The sequence below is a fragment of the Glycine max genome, chromosome 12 (assembly GCF_000004515.6).
Source record: "Glycine max cultivar Williams 82 chromosome 12, Glycine_max_v4.0, whole genome shotgun sequence".
Classification (NCBI taxonomy): domain Eukaryota; kingdom Viridiplantae; phylum Streptophyta; class Magnoliopsida; order Fabales; family Fabaceae; genus Glycine; species Glycine max.
Window position 1 is genome coordinate 5,320,917 of NC_038248.2, and position 15,513 is coordinate 5,336,429.

At 32.0% G+C, this 15,513-nt stretch overlaps 1 protein-coding gene across 2 annotated transcripts; it reads left to right on the forward strand.

The window, feature by feature from the left end:
- Positions 1-9,760: 9,760 nt before the first annotated feature.
- LOC100787759 (arogenate dehydratase/prephenate dehydratase 2, chloroplastic) lies at positions 9,761-15,179 on the forward strand. Of its 2 annotated transcripts, XM_041007424.1 has the most exons (12): positions 9,761-10,156; positions 10,237-10,304; positions 10,900-10,992; positions 12,481-12,681; positions 12,752-12,832; positions 13,198-13,293; positions 13,382-13,459; positions 13,589-13,678; positions 13,786-13,847; positions 14,033-14,114; positions 14,196-14,271; positions 14,942-15,179. In XM_041007424.1, the coding sequence occupies exons 1-11, from the start codon at positions 9,940-9,942 to the stop codon at positions 14,253-14,255; spliced, it is 1,128 nt and encodes a 375-aa protein (XP_040863358.1). In that variant the 5' UTR covers positions 9,761-9,939; the 3' UTR covers positions 14,256-14,271; positions 14,942-15,179. The 2 variants fall into 2 exon arrangements, with proteins under 2 accessions (XP_040863358.1, XP_040863359.1); XM_041007425.1 differs by lacking the exons at positions 13,786-13,847; positions 14,196-14,271; positions 14,942-15,179 and having other exon boundaries at positions 9,762-10,156; positions 14,033-14,103.
- The last annotated feature ends 334 nt before the right edge of the window (positions 15,180-15,513 follow it).

Here is a 15,513-nt window from a genome sequence, read left to right on the forward strand (position 1 = left end):
ATTGTAAATCAATCGACATAAAAATTATTTAACTTAATCAAAAGTTTTAGGTTTGAATTTTAAATATACAATCAATACTAATGAGAAAATTTTTATTGTTCTTAATAATCTCATTTAACTTAAATATGATTGTTTCTATTATAGTTTAGATAAGAAAAAAAAACTTAAGTAATATCTCGAAATTAAAATGTAATTAAAAAGAAAAAGTATATTGAAATGATGAGTCAAATTTTTTAACAAAAATAAATTATTAGTTGAATAAATATTTCGGTACAAATATGATGAGTTTAAAAACATATTGATACATGTATGGGACGGAATTAACACGTTGTGCCTGACTCAAGAGTCATTGGTTCATTCATTCACACCTAACAAGTACTACTGCTGTCACCATTCACTCACTCACTCACTCCATATTATTCATCAGTCAATTTTTGCTTTACCTGTTTTGGGGTCTCTTGGTTTGGCCCTTCAATTTTGGTGCTGGTGGTCCCTCTTCCTGATCCAGATCAATAATAATTTGAAACACAGTCACTGACTTGTCTTACTCAACTCCCACTTATTGGATGGATGCAATGCAATTCCTGCATGCCCTTTGTTTTCCCTGTCACTCTACACGCATTAGCATTATTTCCCATTATAATCACTTCAATATATCCACAACCAATATCTTTTTGCCAAAAATAATTAATATGACCATGCATAATCATCTCAACCCCCCCTCCCCACAAAATATCTTTAAGCATAGCTAACTAATGCTATGATGTCTTATCCCTCTTGTGCGTTAGTTAGAATATCTATCTAACTTGATTCTTAGACCAAATTCATTAATGGATACATTTTAATGGGATCATAACATGCAGTACAGAATTATGGTCATAATCACTATAATGACACGACTATTGCTCAATATAAATAAACACCTCAAGAAGTAAAAGCAAATAATTTCTGTGATTGTCGGTATAAAATAATTTATTTTAAAATAATTGCAATAAAAATCAACAAATTTATTATATATAATAATTTGTAATCAAATAATGATGTATATATTATTTATTTATAAAATAAAATTATAATTAAATTATATGTCCACCTTATTTTTTAGAAACTCTTTCATCTAAAATTTTACAAAGTTAATATAAATTTTATTTTAATTATTAAAAAAGATTAATTCATTTTAGCTGATATAATTAATTAAATTGACTCATAATTAAAATACATATCAAATCAAATAACAGTTGATTATGTTTAACTTCATATTCATTCATACTTTCATGCAAAATACATATTATACATATGTTAATTTAGCTTTATAGCTAATTAGAATTTTAGATATATATATATACAACTACATATGCCCAGTTATATATACATTTTTGTACTTTTTTTATATACACACATAGAGACTAGAGCATATCCTTGCAAATACAGCACGATTATGGTCAATTTCTTTTCCAACTGTATGTAATATAATTCAGCAAAACAACAGACTCAAAGATTCATCTGAACCGCCAAATATATAGGGAATGATTGTATGCTAGTTACTATTATTTGCTAATGCAGAACCGAATGATTAATTTCGTCTTCTTGTTTTCCTTAATCAATCTGCAGATTAATCAGATGTATTTCTTCACACTTGGCGTTTTGTCGCTTAGCTGTAGAAAAAAAAAACTACTTTCCTTTTTTCCACATCTGTATCTTTGGGCTCGTTCTTTACTCGAAAAATAATTAGAGAAAAGTTAAGAGTCATCATTGCATTTTATAAATTTTTAATCCCTAGTTTACATAAATCATGGGGTACACTATTTCTTTCTCTTTAGTTGCAATTAAGATGAACATGCAAACCATCGGAACTGATTGCTAACCTAACAAATCATAGCTATTATGTCTATCCCGGGAAAATAGTTAAAAGAAGAAACAAATATTGCATGTGATAGATAGCTAGGTAGGTATATATGACCAAAAATTCAACTAAACTACACATATCATTGTTTTAAACTGAGGACACAATTTCGTCGAGTTTCTTGCTATTGAGAGAAATATTATTATTGTGATCATAATTATGATTGCAATTCAATCACAGACACTAAAAAACTTTGATGTTATAGTTGAAATCGCTGTTGCACGCATATCATTTTTTAAAACCTTGCTACATATCATAGGGCATTTAAGTATCTATGAATTCTTCCCACTCGAATGAAAAAAGTAGAACTATGTCATGCTAGCTAGTACGTTCTATACCGTATGATCTGTTCCTAAATTGGGTGTTATGCCTCCATAGCCATTCGTATCAGATTCTTAAGAGTGCCTAGCGGGAAAATATATAGTATAATACTAACTATGATTCATAGTGTCATTATCGTTTTGGAGTACTTGTGGAAAAAAAATAGCAAACAATGATTGATCCCACTTTGACATCCTTTGGATCCCTTGGAAATTTTAGCTTTGAGTGCACCCTATGTAACCTTAAGTCCCTGGCTAGCTAGTATTCAAAGTAACCATAGATTGAAAGGAGAAAAAAAACAATAGTATAATGTTATCATGTGGTGATTGAAATGAACATGTGTGTGAGGATTAATGGCTGATGTTTAGGATATTTATTTAAATTAAATAATAGTCGATCAAAGATTGGAGGATGCGAAAATATGTGGTGGGCCATGGATTGTAGGTGGGGTCATGAGGCATGAACATCTTAGGGATCAGTCATGTTTGGTTGACTGGTCAAATTTATATCAGTCAAAGGAAACACTGAGAACAAAAAAAAAAAAAAAGTAAAAGTAAGTGATGGGAAACTGTGCCCAACACCCCTAGGCACACAACACATACGGTGATGTTGTTTGTATTAGCATTTCTGTGAAGAAAAGAATCTGGTGTTCCCACTTCTTTCTTCCGCGCAGAATCTTTGTCTCTATGGTTGAGGTTGATATGTCTTCTAATTTTGTGTGCTGGTTGGAGTTTAATAATCATAAATCATTCTAATAATTAACAAGTAAGGTGTGATGGGTTTGGATATAAACTTAAATATACTTTTTAATTTATTATTTATTTATTTTTATTATATGATATATTTAATGAAATATATTAAAAGAATTTTTTTAACAATATCAGATAATAAAATAAAAAATTATATAATAAACTGAAAAAATATTATAAATATAAAAATATATTTAAGTAAAAAATATATAACATAAATAAATAAATAAAAAGGGTGATTTGAAAGAATGGAAACTGTGGATCGTACAGCCAAAGGCGTGTGGAATAATTTTGTAGCATACAATTTAATTTCATTGGATTGGCCAATGAACATAAAAAGGCAAAAATGTTAACCACAAATCACAACTCGTTCTTAGTTTGGAACGACTTGAAGATAATAATAATCATGATACACTATTAGTCATCGATGTTAAAAGTCGATAATTTGCATAGCTATCACTTTTTAGTTACGCATTCCGGGCATCCCTTGTTGCTGATAATTTTACACACTGAGGTTCTGTTTTGTTTGTTGGGGGAAAATTAACAGTACTAGTGTCTAGTGTTAGGTTTGTTGATGTTTAGTATAATAGGCACTCGCCTAGTCTCAATTGAATCATCTTAAAATATCATAAATCGACACAGTTGTTCAAAGATTTGGAATTCAGTTTCGTCCTCTTTATGAATACAGGTGTTATATCTTCTGATGCCACATAATTTGGATTAGTGAACAACTATTTTTAGAAAAAATCTTTGTCATTTAGGGACTAGTTAAATAGTTATAACACAAAATTATTTACAGTTTAAGTATTACGTAGTAATTTTTTAAGTAGGTTCTCTACTGACAATTTCAAAGTATCATGAGGGTTTTGTTAGGTAATAGTATTATCTCCCTCCCATAATTAATTATTGATGTTTTAGAAATTTAGCGCTTAATCAATGCTTTTGTCTCAATTGTATTTTTATTTAATATCCCATTTCTAGTGGTGTAACATAAAAAATTAACATCCTCTAAAAAAACATAAAAAATTAAGATACTACATCAAATAACATTTTAGTCCAAATATATTAGTAGTAATATAATATATCAATTAAATATTACTAGTCCAAATATATTGAGCATGTTTCCCCTGTTCTATCACTTTATTGCATACAAAGTTTGGAATAATCTTAAGAACTGATAACGGAAAAACTGAGTTCCGTTTCCAAAGTTTTGTTAAAGAGGGAAGAATATTTGAAATTTACTTTAAGTCATTGCACCCCATTTTCGGAAAGACAGCGCATGTTGGAGATCGTACATGATATTTTTTGTTTTGCACAAAATGGCAAAGAAAAATTCTAGAAATTCTACATATATCAAACTTTGTTTATTAATTAAAAACGATTTTTGTTTCCTAAATATCATATGGAAGCATTTTTTTTTAATTACATCAGACCCGTTCTTGATAATAGTAAAATTAATTAAAAACAATCTGCACAAAAATATAACCATTGTGGGAGCTGTTAGACCGTATATTAAAAGATTACATTGTCAATTAATCTATAATATATATATATATATTTTACGTAGCATCCAATCAAGAGACAATATTAACTTAATTGTGAATAAACATGGAACTGACGTGTAACTATATTTGGCATATGTTAGCTTCACAGCATATGTAATGCAGGTAATGCTTTGCTACCCATCGTCTCACGAGTTTTAGTTAATTTTTTAATCATGACTTGGTTTAGTGATCATTACAATATATAATCCCTGCTTTTTCCCTTGAAGTTCAAGGGAAATTAGTTGTTAAAAATAGAGTCCTCCACTTGAATAAAATTCTTAATCGGTGAAGACAGAGTCCTCAACTTTAATAAAATTCATAATAAATATTTTATGAAATAATTAATGTTCCCGCTAAGTTTTGATGAGATCAGACTGAGTTATCTAGTTCTCTCTATCTGAGTGATGTGGAAATGAGAATAAATACATGTAAAAAGAACTCTCACGAGCAAGTTAGTGGTGCTATGGTATGATATTTATGTATTTACTACTAGGATAAGATAAATGTACTAGGGGATCTCCTCTGGGTCTCTATATAGATGTTTGATATTGAGATAGTTACATGATGTTCAAAATCACGTTGGTAAATTATTCTTCTTTGTAACGTAATCAAGTTCATAGGTGACTGTTTGATGAGGACAAGGGATCCCGCGAGTTGAGTATGTGTCAAGTTTTTCGGACGGTGTGATAGAGTTAGTTTTGATTTTCTGATTTTCACATTCGAATGAATTCATTCTTGTTAACGTAATTAACAAAAGTATATAAAATCCAATTTAATGAATTTTATATAAATAATTATCAATTTTTACATTTTTTAAATTATTTCTTTAAAACGAGAGTAAACAACATCAAAGAAATCAAATTATAATTCATCTCGATTTTATGAGAGAAGAAAATGAGAATTTTATAGTTGTCAATGAATGAAAAACTTATTATTTGCATAGTTTAAACTTTTTTTTTTATTTACCAAAAACATTCATTTTACTTGCATTGCTTTCTTGTATCCTACATGTTTCTACGCCACGCGACGGTTGGCCAGTAGCGCGAGTTACTACGGAGGCCACTATATGTGTGTTGGTTAACTGTTGGAAGGTAGCAACTGTTGAAATAAAAACTATAAATTATTATTTTTCACAAAATGGCCATAAAAATATGTATCCGCTCAGTTTAAGATTAAACCAAAAACACATAATGTTTATTGAGAAAAAAAAATCATACAATCGTTGAATCATAATTTATTATATCTGATAAATTTATTTATTTTTAAAATAATTTATATGTATCATTGTATGGACATTAAATACGTTTTTTTTTATAATAACGTTGTGTCTGAACTAAGAATAAGAATAGTGTGTTTGAAACCAAATAGGAGGGAGAGAGTAGTAAAAGATCGCGGCGAGGTGTAAGCTAAAAACAAAAGAAAGATCGGCGAGGAAAGTGATTATGTTATGGTTATGGTCGGTGTAAGGTGGGACCTTACGAGGATGGCAGGTGTCTGGTTTGAACACGTGGCATGGGAAATGCGGCTTGTGACTTGTGAGACGAATATTGCAGTTTACGAGGAAGGAAAGAAAGAACAGTGGAGTGGTGTGCAGAGTGAGTAGATAGATAGCAATGTGCATTATAGAATAAGAGAGAGAGTCACACACACTCTAATAACCTTGGACCCTTCGTGCCCTGTTAGTGGGCCCCCACTAACTTCTCCTCTCTTGTCAAGCAAAGAATCCCAATTTCGCAATCCAATTCCAACAACCCTAGTTACATAGGGTGACGTCCTTCTCATCCTAACTCAATAAACTTTCCCATTATTTTTTTTTCTTTTTTCAGTTTTACCGATCTATTTAAATTTGGGTCAGATAGAATAAATAGTATTGATAAAATTACACTCAGTGGGTAAATCAACATTAATTTTTTGTCTCAAATTGAAGTCTAAATACGTAAGTTCATTAAATAATGGAAAAATGGAAAGAATTTGGTTATATATAATAGTCTTATTATCTGATTAAGCGGCTGAGAACTTCTATAATTTAGATTGTATATATTTACTTATTTTTTAGTTTCAGTATATTAAAAAGTTAAAATACATGTATATACAATGAATAAATATTTGGGTTGTGTTGGATTCTTGATAAAAATAATTTTTTTATTAGATTTTACTTATTTTTTTTATTGAATTTTGAATTAGTCAATTTTTTTTGGAGGTTTAACAAAAAATAATAATAATAAATATACACAAAATTGTGCTGCAATAATATTTTAACAAATAAAGAAATATGTAAAGTTTTCTGAAAAAGAAATAGCATATTATCCGATTGCATTGAAAATGAGTGAAGGAAGGTGGTTTGTGACAGGGTATGAAATGTCACGTGGATAGAATGATGGAGGGTACACGAAGCACGACGGAATGAATTAGAATAGAGGGTTCAGTTTCGGTGGCATCCCAATCCCTAGAGTGGGAACTGAAATGATGAAGCTTATTGAAGGGGGAATGAATCAATGTTCGAGTACGTGGAATAGGGAGATAGAAATGAAAGTCAAGGAAACAGAATATATGTCGTTATGATGGCACAGTTAGGAGATATAAAATTGATTAGTTGATTAAAATCAAAAACATGAAAAGAAAAGTTACACATTTGATTCCTCTTGATGATAAAAATCTAACATATTAATAAATAAAAAATAGGGTTCATTGTTTTGATCCCACTATTTCTTGCTAATTACTTCCAAGCTACGTACCACGACGAAACGGCTACTCCTTTGTTAAGGCAGCCATAATTCCCAACGTGATAAATGAAAGTGGATACAAAAAATGTGGGTTTCATGCCAGAGAAGTTTCATCTCAAATTGATCTAAAAGAGAGGATCAACATGTTTGTTTTGCTAGTAAGTTTGTTGCCGCATATGTTCCAAGAGGAATCTAACGAATGAACGCAAAAATAAGGAAGGAAATGTTTTGGTCAGATTCCATTGTCAAACATGCACTTAATATACAAGAAAACATGCAAAGAAAGGGATTAAGACCCTTGTCTTTCTCATCTTAATTGCATTCATTGTTTCCATACATTTGCATTTGATAATGATGAGAGTGCCTATTTTAATACGAGAAAAGAAAGACTTGCATTTTTAGGAGTGAAACTTAAAAGATATTTTAGTAATATATTTTGTAATAGAAGTTAACATACTTTCACTAAAAATTAAAAGAAAAAAAAACAAAGTCACATTTATTCAAAATTGACAAGTAGTGTAATTTTTAACGTAAGAGGAGAAAATAATATAATATTCACATCTTTCCGGACAAGATACTAACTTATTCTTTTTTATATATATATTTTTTATAAATCAACATGTGAGATATTCTTAAATATGTATTATTTGACATAGATGGTAAAGCTTTAATAATTTTTTATATATAATAATACTTATAAAGGAATCTTATATGCGTCTTAATCTTCAGTTGCAACCCATCGAATTTGCGAACTAAACTTTAAAGTGTGCACTGTTATTTTATACTCCTCTTAAGTCTTAAGATTGATTTTAAATATCTAAAAGTGATAATATTTGATTAAAAATATAACAATATTTATGGTTTAACAAAATATTTATTTTCAACAAAACCTTAATAAATTAAGTTAAATAAAATAAACCTTAATAAAAGGCTATGTTAATATATATGTTTTCCTTTATACTATTATTATTACTTTGGATATTTATGGCCTCTCGATCACAGAGCACCAAATTTGCTTATCCAAAGTGGAAGTGGAGAGGGTTAAGGAAAGAAACCAAAAAGATCAACTCTTCATAATTAAGTATTCGTTTCCCAATCCATTTGGTCTGATTAAAGCTAGCCGCAAATCCAACAATTACATGCACCAATAGTTTCCTCGTGGCATAATATAGAATTGGATTATTGATACGAACAAATTATATATAGGTGAAGGGTCTTTATAAAAATGAATTTTGCATGTATCTGTCGGTCCAAGGTATTGTCTAGTGTTTTTGTTTTTAATGGGTTGGGTTGGTTTGTTCGCGCCACAGTTCAAATATTGTGAGCCAAGCATGCGTGTGTTGTCAATTTGGTAATAGTTTATAGGAGGATATTTGGAAAAGGAATAGGGAATGTCTATCAAAATACATACACGTATCTTTATCAACTCATTTGCAAAATCTTGATTCCGATTTTTCTGAATGCTCCACTTTGTTTGTTCCGTGATATTTTAAAACATAATATATGGACCTATATTCTAATTAAGATCACGTTTGAGCTGTTACTCATTGCTGATTTGAACTTTTCTTTTGTAATAATTTAGTTAAGGGCATGTACAAATATTTTATTTTATTTTTTAAAGAAAAGACTCGCGAGCATTTACTCAAAATGTGTGTTTTACACTATCCATGTTTTTGGGTACTACGAAGGAAAAGAAAGAAATCAAGAGAATGAAGGGAGCAAAATACAGAAAATGAAAGATAAACCATTATGTTTATTTAGAAGTTACTAATTTACACACAAAAAAATTAATTAAATTAAAATAATTAATAATAATATAAGTTTATATACTATTCTTCTTTTTTAGAAAACTAACAAAATTAATTTAATTATTTGTACTTCCCTCATCACTCCCGAAATATTCCAATATGGGATAACTCAGAAGTACACAAATAAAAAAAAAGGGCTAATTATAAGCCTTTCCATTATCCTTTTCCCTAATAATCTCTCAAACATATCAAGAGTGAACGAACATTCATAAATATAAAATTTAAATTATATAAATATATAATAATTAATTACTTGATTAATTTTTTAAAATTTATTTTTTTTTGCATTATATTTGACCCAGAGAGAGATAAAAAATCAAACTGAACTTAAGAAAATTTTAATTAATGAAAAAATAAGAGATTAAAATCTTTACAAAATTGACTTCTACTTTATTGTCAGGACTTAGGACGTATGTTTTCTATTTCGTCGGCTTCTGGTGTCCATTGTGACAAGAAGCCCATATTAACGTTGTATTATTGGGATACTTCATGAACAATGCATTCATTGGGCTTTTTGCTAGACTGAAGAGTAATGGGCCTTATTTGCTAAGTAAACCCCTTTTTGTTTCTTTTACGAAAAACCCTCCACAAAAACATGTTTTCATTTCAAAATGGGGCACGGGTTCATTTTCTTTGTGTGTAAAAATTTGACACATGGCAAAAATATTTTTGCTAGTGAAAACGTATTTCTATTGCGTGTATCTTTTATTTCTCTCTTCTGTATTTCTCTTCGGAGGTTATGGAGACAGAGTCACAGGGTACCCGGTAAACAGGTACTAGTCAGTAGTGTATATGGGCAAAGAATAGGAAGTCTTCGAATTGGGTTAACAAGCAAACTAAACGTACTTCGCAATTCGCACTCTGCGAAACCCAAACACTGTCTCCGTCTTGATGGCTGCGTCGCGAATCGTGGCCCATCCTCCGCCCTATCTCCACCGTCAATCTCCGCCATCAGACGCCGCGCCTTCCCTCAACCTCACACTCCTCCCAAAACGGTACCGTAACCTCGGCATTTGCGCTTCCCTTCGCGGCGATAAGCCCCACTCCGTCGAACTGCGAGCCACCACCTCCGACGTCGTCGTTTCCCGAGATCTTCTCTCTCTTCCGCGTACCTATATATACACACGCTTTCCCCTTTTTCTTAGCCATTGCTATTATTGGTGATGCTTTTTGCGATTTAATTTTCAGGGCCTTTGTCTTCGACTCAGTTATCTGCTTCAGTTTCCGATGGCTCTTGCCTTCGTGTTGCATATCAGGTGTTTGATTGCTGCATTGCATGTAGTCTTTTTCTCTTCCCATGCATTTGATTTGATCGCTGGAATGAAATTTTATTTATTTTTATCACAAACTAGCAATTCTTACATAAAGCACTTTCTATATAAGCACAATTATTGAAATAATAATAATAATAATAATAATGATAAAATAGATAACAGATCTTGTTTGAAAAATTGTTTGGATACTAACTTGAGCTTTTTTTATTAGCGGTGCCGGTGCTCATGCGAGAATTACTTCATAGTTTATACTCATTTTGTTTTTTCGTCTTACCAGTGTACATTTCTACATAGCTAATCTTAGAAATCACTTTAGATCAATGTTATCAATGGCGGATGGCCCAAAATTCCGCCAAGTAAACACCCCATTGCAGCCTATGGCACCACCATAGCGGGTCTCCCTTCACATATTGCCTATGGCAGTTGGCAAAAAATCAACCACGCCATTCCGCCATAGCAGCCATGGCGCCACCATTTAACAAACCACTTTAGATATGTTTTCTTAAAGTTATTATTACAAAATGTTTGCAATCTTAACATATACGGCGATTTGATAGCTAAATACTGCATTTTTCAGGGGGTTCATGGTGCTTATAGTGAATCAGCAGCACAGAAGGCCTACCCAAATTGTGAAGCTGTGCCTTGTGAACAATTTGAAACCGCATTTGATGTGAAGTTTTGTTACCCTTCCCTCTTTACTACTATTAGTAATATGTTACTTCCTCTAGTCCTTTTTATACAAATCAAATTAGAAGTTTGGCTTGGTTCTTTTTATAAGAATCAGTCTAGAATGTCTCTTGCATTAATTTAATAGTAAGTGGAATACATTAATGTCTTAAGTTCTTTGAGAGTCTTTTTATATAGAAAGCATTTTAGGAAACTTATTTTGATTATTCACATGCATAGTCAATAAAAATTAAAGCAATAAATATATTAGTGATGAAAAAGATTAAAGGAATTAAAACTAATAAAAATATTTGACAAAAGAATTAAAGTATGTCTCATTAACTGTTATGGTGCCATAACGCTATAACGTGGCATTTTTGGACCCTTTTGTCATTCACCACCTGTTATTTGTTGTTATATGGTGCTGTCAGCCATAACCTCAATGGCGCCTGCCATGCCACAGCGCCAGGGCGCCCATGGTGGAACTCCCCCCTTTTTCGTTTTGTTTTTAAAATCTCTTTTAAGGGTTAACTTCATACTTAAAACATATCAGGCCCCCATTTCATTACTTGTATTTGCTCCTTCTCTCGTGAAAGCGTGAAACCTAGGGTTTCACATGTCTTCTCTCTTGTGAACCTCTTGAGCTTTGGCAAGCTTTTCCAATGAACAAATCTGGCAACCTATAACTTCTTCCTTCCACTTCTTTCTTTTTCCCTGTTTATTCTTCACCTGTTCATTTCTTCAGATGTTCCTCATCTCTTTTTCTCTCTTCTTTTTTTTCTTAGTGTGGCTGTTCTTGTTCTTCATCTCTTCTATATTTTTGTGCTCTGTTTTTTCAAAGTTTCAGAATTTAGTTCTGTTTTTTAGAATTTCAGAATCATGTTCTATGTTTTTTTTAAAACCTATAATGTTCCCAATTCTTTTTCACTTAAAGGACAATTTGAAGCACCCTAAATCAAATTCTTTCAAGACTTGTGATGTTTTCTTGGATTTTAGTCTATAGTTCTGTTGTTTTAAATTTATTTATGCTTTTTTTTTTGTATAGTTTTTACACATAATATGTACTTTTTTTTTGTCTGCAGTATGTATATGGCAGTTTTTTGGCTCACTGCTACAGGCCACCACCCACTATTTAACCTTGATAAATTTAATGCTACTAACTAAATTAACTAATTTCCTTAGCCCTATTGAATTAGTTAATTGGGCCTTATAAAAAGGACTGGAGGGAGTATCTCTTTCTAAGTTTCTTTATTGGTTTCCCTTGTTTCTTTGTGGACTTTCATGTTAATCTTGATTAGTTTATGTTGTACTTGTTCATGTCTTGAGAAATTTTACTCTGATTTTTTGCCTTACTGCTATAACTACTTAAAAATTATGTTCTAGTTCTTAGCTTTTAGTCTTGTTTTCTTGTCGCGGTTACCTTTTTCCATGAGGGTTAATTCTAACTGTCTCTAATCTCTTTATTTTTCTCATTTTGGGTTTTCCATGATAGGCTGTTGAAAGGTGGCTTGTGGACAGAGCAGTTTTGCCAATTGAGAATTCTTTAGGAGGGAGCATCCACAGAAATTATGACCTTTTACTCCGGCACAGTTTACATATAGTAGGAGAAGTAAATTTTGCAGTTTGTCACTGTTTGATGGCCAACCATGGTGTTAAACGTGAGGATTTAAAACGGGTTCTAAGTCATCCACAGGTGTGATTCTAACATTTTAGGCCTTACCTTCTCCCAATCACAAACATATCCCTGACTGACACTTTTTCAGGCTCTTGCTCAATGTGAGAACACACTGACGAAATTTGGATTGGTGCGAGAAGCAGTTGACGATACTGCTGGCGCTGCTAAGGTAAGTGTAGAATTATTGAAAGCTATTTAGGTGGTATTAGGTGTTTCTGTTGATTGATGGTCGTGCTTAAATTTTTGTGATACAATATTTACTTCTGGTCATGATCATTGGAACCATACCCACTTTTTTTAGGTTGAGAAACATGCTTCTTTCCTTTACATTTCAGAGCATTTTATATATTTAGTTTATGTAAGTAGGTCATCCTTGGTCAGATTCTGATTTGCTTGGTAAATTAGCATATTCTTATCATCTGAAAGACATGATTAAATATTGTGCCTTGGGTTATAGGGTTGAAATTCACATTTTACTGCTACTGTTGACTTGTTTATCAGTATCACTCAACCTAACATAGTTACAAATTATAGCATGTCGCCTACCACAAACTACAAGATGCAGGAGCAGTTGCTAGTTCTGCTGCAGCAAAGATCTATGGCTTGAATATACTTGATCAAGACATTCAGGTCTGGGTCCATGTTGTCAGTGTTTACTTGTGTGGTTGACAGTTCTAGTTCATGGTAGATTTGATCACTGATGGATTTACATTTGCAGGATGACAGTGATAATGTCACCCGATTTTTAATGTTAGCACGAGAACCTATAATTCCAGGCACTGATAGGCGATTTAAGGTACTCAGCTAGAATAAATAGCGGGAATTATTGGATAGAACACATCACATGTCTCCCAACTCCCCTGTTGATTGGATTTATGCTTATCAATATTGAATATTGCCATTGATTGTGGTGTGGATTTCTCAGACCAGCATAGTCTTTTCTTTAGAAGAGGGTCCTGGTATACTTTTCAAAGCCCTTGCTGTTTTTGCTTTGCGTCAGATTAACCTTACAAAGGTTTGTTGTCTTTCTTGGCATCACCTGTTATATCTTTTGAGGAAGTTACATTGCAAGCATGCTTTTTAGGCATTCTTTGTTACATAATTTATTTGTTTCTCCAACCGATTGAAAGTCGTCCTTTGCGTAACCAACCTCTACGAGCATCAGATGATAGCAACAATTCCAAGTATAATTACTAAAAGTCATAGCTCCTGATCTTTTACTGAACTCTGATACAGTCATCATTATTGATCATTTAAACTTAGCAGTTAAAACTTAAAAACTTAAAATCATTATTCATATTGTGTCTACAAAAGGTTATATTGATAATGATTATTGTGCTGATCTGATCATAATTATTATCTTATACAGGTACTTTGATTATCTTTTCTATGTTGATTTTGAAACATCAATGGCTGATCAGAGTGCACAAAATGCCCTAAGGCATCTAAAGGTGTGCTTTAATTTAATCCTTCAAAGCATATTGAGAGTATTAATTGTGAGTAGACATTCTTAAAACTGATACACTATACAGGAATTTGCTACATTCTTGCGTGTGCTAGGGAGCTATCCTGTGGACACTAGCTCGATGTAAATAATCTCCAAAAGAGGTGAGTGTTATTTATCCGAATAATTTCCTTGGAGATTTAGCTTAGCAAGTTTACTGAATGTAAATGACCTCCAGTTTTGAAACTTTGGTACTATATCTTGATTGTTATTGCAAACTGCGTGGAGCTTTATCCACCGTTGCTCTTATGAATGAGATAGCCTAGTCTTTTCTTGATGCTGTGTCAAATCATCTAATTTGATGGGAAGTGGGAACAGCTAATCATTGCAGTTTGAAGTGTTGTGCATGAACTTCATCAATTCTGTCGTATTGGTTTTCTTGTGTATGAGTTTACCAAAATCATACTACATGGTTATCGTTTAAAAATGGTTCAGTGTCTCCATTCCTTGTCCCAGGAATCCCTGATTCCTTGTTGCTTCTGCTGGTATTCCATTAATCTCTGTTTTCTTGGTTTGCTAACGACTCTGCATCCTCCCTCTCCTCCCCTTCCTAGAAAAAGAAAAGAAAAGTGAGAAGATCTTCAATGTAAATAATAACAACTTTGCTTTCCTGATAGATGTTTGTCATTGCTAAAATTGATTTAGTGACGTGATGTTGCTATTGGATCATTGCTTTTGTTGGGAATAACCGAATAAAATTGTATCCCTTATGTTAGCCTTTTATTTTGTAGCTATTCTTTTTTACGCTTTTGCTGTATGCTTTTGTTGTTGCAGGACTCCCAAATATAATTACAGTTGTGTGGAGCACAGTTCTTCCGGTGGTCAAATCATGCTGATGGAAATAGAGTTTGCATTGCTTCAATACAAGATATATACAGAAAATAGTATCAAATGTACAAGCTTCTTTAAATTTTGATGGGCCTCCCCTGCCGTTAAATTTATGTTCTCACAACTAGCATACAATGAATCAACAACTTTTTTTATTTTATTATTACTCACATGTTAGTTCAAATATCTATTTTCATTGCCCTTACTACCAATTCTCCCTATGATGTTTCCATATGTTCAACCTAAGTGTGACACCTCCATGAGGACACAGTATTCGGATTGTCCTTGAACAAAACGAGATACAATTGTATCTAAAAGCATCGTAGTGATTGACCCATTTGGGTTATTTTTACGAACTTTTTTTTATCAAAATGGGTTCAGTTTAAAACAAATTACTGGCATGAATCTATTTTTTTACTCAGAAAAAGATAAAACAGTTATTGACTTGTTTCACTGTCTCGTATTTTTTTGACTGAAAAAATTGGGATATACTTCCATGTAAACCAACAATTTGCAAT

What these genes read in the sequence shown, in the direction of transcription:
- LOC100787759 (XM_041007424.1), top strand. Translation starts at nt 9,940, where the DNA reads ATGGCTGCGTCGCGAATCGTGGCCCATCCTCCGCCCTATCTCCACCGT. An exon ending in GCCTTCGTGTTGCATATCAG is followed by an intron (nt 10,305 to 10,899) that starts GTGTTTGATTGC and finishes TGCATTTTTCAG; the next exon opens with GGGGTTCATGGTGCTTATAG. An exon ending in GGGTTCTAAGTCATCCACAG is followed by an intron (nt 12,682 to 12,751) that starts GTGTGATTCTAA and finishes ACACTTTTTCAG; the next exon opens with GCTCTTGCTCAATGTGAGAA.